Source organism: Salarias fasciatus, chromosome 15 (genome assembly GCF_902148845.1).
Source record: "Salarias fasciatus chromosome 15, fSalaFa1.1, whole genome shotgun sequence".
Taxonomy (NCBI): domain Eukaryota; kingdom Metazoa; phylum Chordata; class Actinopteri; order Blenniiformes; family Blenniidae; genus Salarias; species Salarias fasciatus.
Genome location: NC_043759.1, coordinates 369,672 through 378,043, shown reverse-complemented (window position 1 = coordinate 378,043; position 8,372 = coordinate 369,672). Strand labels below are relative to the sequence as shown.

The 8,372-nt window shown below is 46.0% G+C and overlaps 1 protein-coding gene across 1 annotated transcript in view; it reads right to left on the bottom strand.

The window, feature by feature from the left end:
* Window positions 1-943: 943 nt before the first annotated feature.
* Window positions 944-8,372, bottom strand: part of LOC115402245 (T-lymphoma invasion and metastasis-inducing protein 2-like) — a 45,913-nt gene continuing 38,484 nt past the window's right edge. Inside the window, exons 13-14 of the mRNA XM_030110759.1 lie at window positions 1,247-1,279; window positions 944-1,194 (exon numbers count right to left, since the gene is read on the bottom strand). Of these exons, the coding sequence (XP_029966619.1) occupies window positions 944-1,194; window positions 1,247-1,279 (284 nt within the window). The remainder of the gene's footprint in view (window positions 1,195-1,246; window positions 1,280-8,372) is intronic.

The window sequence follows — 8,372 nt, the reverse complement described above, 5'->3', positions numbered from 1 at the left end:
GAAACACTCAGTGCTGCAAAGCTCCGCCCATCATGCACAGTTCCACCCACAATGCACAGCTCCACCCATAAAGCACAGCTCCACCCATAAAACACAGCTCCGCCCATCATGCACAGTTCCACCCACAATGCACAGCTCCGCCCATAAAGCACAGCTCCGCCCACAATGCACAGCTCCACCCACAATGCACAGCTCTGCCCATAACGCACAGCTCCGCCCATAATGCACAGCTCCACCCATAAAGCACAGCTCCATTCATAATGCACAACTCCGCCCATAATGCACAGCTCCACCCATAAAGCACAGCTCCACCCATAATGCACAGCTCCACCCATAAAGCACAGCTCCATTCATAATGCACAACTCCGCCCATAATGCACAGCTCCACCCATAATGCACAGCTCCACCCAGAATGCACAGCTCCACCCATAAAGCACAGCTCCACCCATAATGCACAGCTCCACCCATAATGCACAGCTCCGCCCATAATGCACAGCTCCACCCATAATGCACAGCTCCGCCCCAGCTCTGACGTAGTCTGCACAGCTCGCTGCCTCGCCCCTCTCCTCTGAGGGGGCGTGTCTCTGAGCTGAGGAGCTTCTTAAAGAGACAGCGACTCATTTGCAGTGTTTGAGGCAGCCTGATGCAGAGGAACATGGATTGAAGTTGTTTTTGACACATGAAGCTTTCAGCATCCAGCTCTGGGCAGAGCTGCAGCTGGAGGCTGCAGGTTGATACTGAAGATCTAAAAACACCTCATACCCCCTTTAAACAATATGAAGAGCTGTCTGAAGGCTCTAGATGGATGTGGGGAGGAGGTTCCGCATTTTCTATCTCACCACTTGGATGATTTTCCTCCAGTGAGTTTTACTAACCTGGATGTTTGTGGTTCACTCAAGAGAGCGAGCGACTGCAGGCCGATATCGGCGCCGTGAGAAGTGCGTTACGTGTCCACATGGACACACGCGATGATCTCCGTGCGATTACAGCGGCTGTAAATCAACGGGTGTGACGGCTGGAGAAAGCCGCGGATGTGGAGCGGAATGCGGCCCGGGGCGTGCACGGACAGCGGCGGGAGAGGCGGCGAGGAGGGAGCGCTGGCATCGAGCGGCGGCGGCCAGCAAAACACCAGCCGGAAGATTCTGCAAGTGCCTGGAGCTCCGTGAGCTCCTGGATCCCCGAAATGGAGCAAAGCTGCAAAAAGACCAAAACGGCGACCTGAGGCTGAACCGGGAGCGCGCCACACCTGCGCCGAAGAAGCCAGAAGGTCTGGCGATGGCTGCGACATAGAGACAGTGAGCACAGAGCTGGTGAGTGTGTCTGTTACGCTTTTAAAAACCGATGGAGTCGGTCGTTGGTGTAACAGTTTTATTTTCCCTGAAACAACAGCGACAAAATACAACAGTTCTGACGGCTCCCTCTACAGCGACGGCCGGATTCTGCTTCACTTCAACTTATCTACATCAAGAACATTCAAATCACACAACAATACATCTAGTGAACAACAGTTTACAAAAAACAGGTATTTACAAACAATGAACTTCTTTTTAACCGAACTTATTCCCCAATGAACTGTTTCACCTTTTTTAACTTAACCTAGAACTGTCTTTTAATAACTAATGTCTATTCTTGTCTCTGTCTCCCTCTACGTTGTTCAAAATAATAAGAATGAAATCCACAACTGAGATCACGTCTTCAGTTTAACCGGTTCTGACAGTGTGACAGATCGTCAGACACATCCTCTTCAGCCGTGATCGCACAACCCACCGGAAACTACTGTGCTATTGGTCAGACCTGCGTTGTGGGCGGGCCTTATGAATCTTATCGTTCGCTCATTCGGCTGTTAACCGTCTGCTACGGTCTCACTCATTTCTATTCACCAACACGATCCGAACAGTTTCCGATCTCAGTCACGATCAAAGACTGAATCATGTTATGTTACTTTCTACTTTTTATTTACTTCTAGCTGTGGTTCCAGTTTTCCTTCCCTGAAACAACAGCGACTAAATATAACAGTAACGTTTCTGACGCCTCACTCTATAGTGACCAGTCATGAGCGCAGCTCCACCTACTGGCCAGTTACTGTAGCTACTTCAAATTGAACCACATCTGTTTGAAAACAACATAAAGTCATATTCAGAATATAATATAACAGTGTGTTCATGTTTAAAGTCCTCTGACTGGTTCCATTAATTCATATTTTTGGATGGGAAGTTAATATGGGGGGGGCAAAGGGGGGGGGGGGGGGGGGGGGGCACGATGTTTTAATCAAGTCCTCTTCTTTTAGTTCGCTCTATGAAAACACTTTGAGTCCCTCTGAAAATACTCAGTGCCACGTATCTGCCTCCAGACGTTGGCCCGATCTGGATGAACTCACACTAACTTATCTTAAAGCTCAGCTGTGTCAAAACACGTCGCTGTTCACAGCAGGTTCGCCTCATTTTAAGTGACGGCGGAATGCAGAGACATCTGACGTCTGGCCTGTGGGCGCCTATGTCCGGAGTTTTTATGAACCACGAAACAAGGCTGCTTCACTGGCTCCAATAGTTCCACCCTCCAGGAATCTGCAGAGTGCAGAGTTTACCGCCGTCCACTAGGTGGCAGTGCAGCTTTAGTCTGAAGTTACTTCTATGAGAGGGTCTGGGTTGTTGTCTTCGTAAAGTCCCGCTCTGTGAACGTTCTCACTTCTCCAGGACGTATATTCATGCTGATATATATTACTGTTGTAAGTATTTCAAGTTTAGGGTTAGGGTTAGGGTCCTTGCCGAACAGGACAAGGGGGAAAAAAAAAATAAAAATTGGATCTCCCAAGTTCACCAAGCGCCATTTTCATCTACAGCCAGGGGCGTCGCCATTCTCTTTCACAAAAATGTCCCTTTTTAATTTGCTTCGGCAGCCACGGAGCCAAACGGCAGGTATTTGATTAACCGGAAGTATAAATTCATTTCCTGTTACTTTTCTTAACATGTATGTGTGACAGTCCGTGGCTACAGGTGAACGTTGCTCCAATTCACTGACACTTCGATGCACCACAGTTGCCAGTCAGGTGGATTGTGGGACATTTATTGCACAGTCCTCTTTCTGCAACCCAGCACATGGCACAGCAATGGCTTGTGATTAGCAGCACGCAGTCTCGGGACAATCTGATCAACATATGAAACACGAGTTAGCATCTGAGCTAGTTTAGCATTTAATAACAATCTCTAGAAAACGTTCTACAACAGAACAACCCACAACGTGGCAAAGTGTCGGCACCAAACAGTCAGGAACCCAATACACAGCAGAGCACAACATCACACAGTCTGAAACACTTCAAAACTTTAAAATTGTCCCGGACCATGCTAAAAGACGTCTTACAGCAATGGCGTCTTCGTCCTCTTCACAGCTGACACAACAACCGCTGCGCCACTAGATGGCAGTGTTGCACCTTTTTGCCATCATTTACAACACACCCTTCTCACACCGTTACATTTGGTCCGAATACAGACGATCCACATTATTTCCATAAATGATTTGATTCCTGACTGCAGTACAACAAATGAGATCCTGGTGGTGACTTGAACTGCTCCCTGGACCTGGACCTGGACCTGGACCTGGACCTGGACCTGGACAGACTCTCCTCCCGAGCGCCAGTAACACTGTTGTCTGTACGAACATTAAACAATTTGGCGAAGTCCAGAAATATGGTCGACATCTGGAGGCTACAACACCCGACAGAGAGAGACTGTTCTTACTTCTCTCATGTACATAAATCCTGTACAAGGATTGACTACTTTTTAGTAGATGCAAAATTAATATCCGAGATTGAACATACTAAATACCATAACATCTTCATTTCGGATCACTGTCCCGTCTCATTGCAACTAAAGCTTGACGCACCTGTTGCTGGCGTTTTAATCCATGGCTGCCAAGCACTGAGTGCATTAATGGACATTTTCAAATGTTTGATTTTGTTTTGCTGTTATAATTTTGTTTTTTTACTTGGTCTGAGGAAATATTCTAATGTTTTGAGATAGGATTTTTGAGTTTTCTTAAGCTGTAAGCCATAATCAGCAATATTAAAATAATAAAAGGCTTGAAATATGTCAGCTGATTTGTAATGAATCCAGAATGTATGACATTTTTGTTTTTTTAATTGCATTTCAGAAAATAAAGAACTTCATCACAATATTCTAATTTTCTGAGACAGTCCTGTAGATCTCTGCACGCCTTGAGGCATTCCTTGAGATCAACGATACGGGGGAGTTTCAGACGCTACACTCTGGGAGACCCTCAAGGTGGTGAGAGGTCACATCATTTCTTTTGAGGCTTTAAAGAAAAGGGAACAGCGCCGCCGCCTGGTGGAAATCGAGAATGCACTTCCAACTGTAGAACAGACCTACAGGGGCTCCCTGTCTCCAGAAGACTACAACAAGATCTTGAGCTTGAAATACGAACACAGTAAAATTCTTGGTGGAACCATAAGCAATCTCCTCCTGAAGGTCACACACAGTCACTTGAGTTAGGGGATAAACCACAGAGGTTGTTGGCCAGACAGCTGAAAGGCGCTCAGGCAAATCGTGCGATCTCTAAAATTAAATCTAGTACAGGAGAACTGTTGGTAACTATCTGGGGAAAAAGCGAATTCATGCCATGAACAAGTCATCTAGAGCAGCGTTTTCTGGACACCTTGTCTTTTACGATTGTAAAGGATCATTTTACATACCTAGGGCTTAAAATACCTCGGAATCTCAAGCATTTATTCAAACTCAACTATGCAGACATGATTTTGAAGCTCAACAATAATACAGAGAAATGGAGAATCCTGCCACTCTCCATGGCCGGGCGCATTAATGCAATCAAACCGTGGCTCTCCCCAGGTTTCTACACCGGTTTCTAAACTTGCCACTTTTTCTCACCTCAGAATATTTCAGACCACTAGATTCAATCTTTCTTCCATTTGTCTGAGGTTACAAGCCGCCTACAATATCCAAAGTACATCTGCAGAAACCTACGGAAGAGGGAGGATTTGGCCTCCCCACTCTTAAGAAGTATCATTGTGCTGCTGAAGCCAGGGCCCTGCTGCGCTGGAGGCATATGGAGAGCATTGTGTGTCTTTATTATTCAATCAATCAAAAACGGTTTTGCAACCAAAAAAGAGAGCTGAGACCAAAAAACTTAAAGTTGCAACCAAAAACTAAGATCAATCAAAGAAAACTGATAATAATTTGAAAACATTTTGACTTTACTTCAATCAAAACTAATATTTTTTGCTTGCAAGCTCAAAACTTTTGGTTGCGAATTCTAAAGTTTTGCTTGCAAATCTGACTGAACCGAATGGGCGGGGCCAACGCTTGTGGAAGAGACGAGAGTTCCTATTGGTCGGTTTGATCTCGCTCCACCGCCAGTTTTCGCCGCTCACCTCGGCGCCGCTGCTGCTCGCTGCTTCCGCGTCAGGTAAGTCACCCTGCTGCGCACAAATCAATTACGCAAAATATTTTAGACTAGGAGCAGTCGTACGTTCATGAGAGCAGTATTAAACGGCCTGGGCAGTGCATGTACGCCGATTAGACTGTTGTCTGGACTTGTCCTGGCTTGAGCAGGGAGCCGGTGGTGTGTGGGTGGGGAGCATACGAGGCGGACACAAGGCTGCGATTGCACCATGCACCATGCAACATGTTGCACTGCACTCGCGGGGTCACCGTTCCTACAGAACAATAGCCCTGCTGCAGTTGACAATGAAACTTTATTACTAAGTTTGTGGCCAGGTTCCAGCGCGCAGCAGCCTGACGCTATGACAGGGTGACAGTGAGCCCCAGGATTCCAGGTGCGGGGGCCACACAGACCGGCCGTGCCAGTATGGATCTTTTCCAAGTCACATTTTTCTGTCAGTTTGGGCCTCTCAGTTGAACTAACAGATCATTTTGTAAACGGATAAATATATGAAGGTTTTCCAAAACGTGCCCTGCAACAGGAGTGAATGCAGAATCGATGAGGTCGCCGCTCTTTTTGCAGATGCCCATTGACACGTTTGGCAGTGGGCAGCAATGTAAACAGAAGCGTTTCCTCGGTGCTGATATATTTCATGTAATTGTATAAAAATGCTGCTATTATAACTCAGTGTGGTTTACTTTCCTTTACAGGACATGTTCGATAATCGAGCACAAGAATGAGTAACCAAGCTGCGATCACAAGTCCAGGTACGTGACTATCTGTTATCCACTTCCATGTTTTGTCACTGATGAATGATTCAAAGAATCAGCTTTGACCGGTGAAATAGCCTGATTTCTGCATTGTCGTGCCCCTGTTCTCATTTTTCAGGGGGTTAAAAAGTATTTTTGAAGTAAAATCTTTTGAATGTCACTCTGATGTGTTATGTTAAGTCATCTGGGGGCAAAATATCATTCTGCATACAATAACAGAGGCATGAATCCGTTTTTGGCAAGCAAAATATGCAAATTTTTACACTGTAATGTCCCTTTACTCAATTTTCAAACCATACAAAGCACTGTGGGATCAAATTACTCTGCTGAGCGATCTAGTTATTTTGGTGTAGACAAAAGAACACATGGAACACCACGGTGACACATATTTATTAGCACAAATACAAGCCAGATTACAATCACTGACTGGCCTATTAAACAGTGATATAAGGCAACAGGAGGCTATCAAACACAAACACAAGTAAACACTGTCAGATGATCGTATACAAACTTGTTGTTTGAGCCTGATGAAGGCTGCCGCCGCAGAACCACAGAAGCTGTGCTTCTCACTCACGGCGGCTGTGCGCGCTCAAGTGGACCGGAAACCAGTTTCTGGCAAAAATCAACTTTTGGCACAACACTGGAATCATTTGTCACTAAATGCGTTTGATCTGCAGGCTCACATCACATTGGCAAATGCCTTAACGCGAGAGCCTTTGATTTTTAAATGTTTCTTGGCACAATGTAGATTTTACTACTCTTCTTCTTCGTATCTCCTTTGAATCGCTCATTCTCCTTTCGTTGTATGGATATGAGCTTTGGTAATGCACACATTTCTCTACTGTGGGAAAAGTGTTATCCTATAATAATAAGACGTGCTTGTATGTGTAGCTGATGCCAACATCCCTTTTAAGTTATAATTAGCTGTTACTTTAATTTCATATTTCTTTTTGTGGTTGCAGCTTCAGTCCAGAGTCGGGGACAGACTGACTTCTGTAATCAGCAGAGATCCTACTGATTTCCAGCATCTGCATTTGGTGTGCACACAGGAGCTGCGATTCCTTCGAGCTGGGGCAGCCTGTCTTGACGTCCCTGAGTCCGTGGTGGACCATGTGCAGCAGCGGTCTCATGTTGTCAGCAGTTATCTGTCACACAGCATGGTTCATCCCGTTGGATGATGTGACGTCTGCTGAACGGAGTGGAAGTTTGGGGCGACGCCGCCTCAACACTGACAGACTCATGCTGCAGGATCTTCTTGGTACAGAGTTACCAATGACATCTCTGGCTAACCTCCACGGCGTTTCAAGATCCACTCTATACAGAAGAATGCAGGAACACAACCTCTGTCAGAGCGGGGGCTTCAGACATTCCCCATGAAGTCTTAGATCTGAAGGTTAGGTCAATAAAAGCAAGACTGCCCCATGCTGGCTCCAGGCTAGTGAAAGGATCCCTCAGATCTACGGGCTCCCGGATTCAGCGGAGAAGAGAGAAAAGTTCCTGGCAGCGTGTGGATGGTGCAGGAGTAGCAGCTCGGATGATCCAGTTGAGCGGCATCGCAAGGCGGACATACTCCGTTCCTGCTCCCCTGTCACTCGTCCACGTTGACACAAATCACAAGTTGATCCGGCGTGTTTTTGTGTACTGAACTTGTAAACATTTAATGTCACCCACTTGTAATCAGTGCAGAATAACTGTCAACTTTTTGATCGGTACAACATTGTGATTTTTGGAGCAACTGATGGCTTCTCAAGGAAGGTAACGGTTGTTTTCATATCCTTGTTGACTCACTGTTATGAACGACGACACGAGCCACGACTCACACTCTGTTACAGATCTTCTGTCTGGATGCAGCAGGGAGCAAAGCAGAGGCAGCTTCCCGATTCTTCATGGATGGAGTTGGGAAATTTGGATGGCCATCAAGGCAAGAACAGCGTGACATAAGAAATGCAACATGTTGTCAGCTCTGTACTAATGGTAATTCTTTTTAAAAGGTCCATAACTGCAGTAACTGGACTTCTTGAATGCATTAGAAAATGTCCTAACTGGATGTGGCTGCTCAGACTGGGTCACATTATTGACCGATCTGATAGATTGTTTTTGCAACGCAACAGGGGCGTCGTCCAACGTGTGTAGTGTGTGATGTCATGCAAATGCGACAACAACCAACATTTTGGTTGCTGTGATACATGC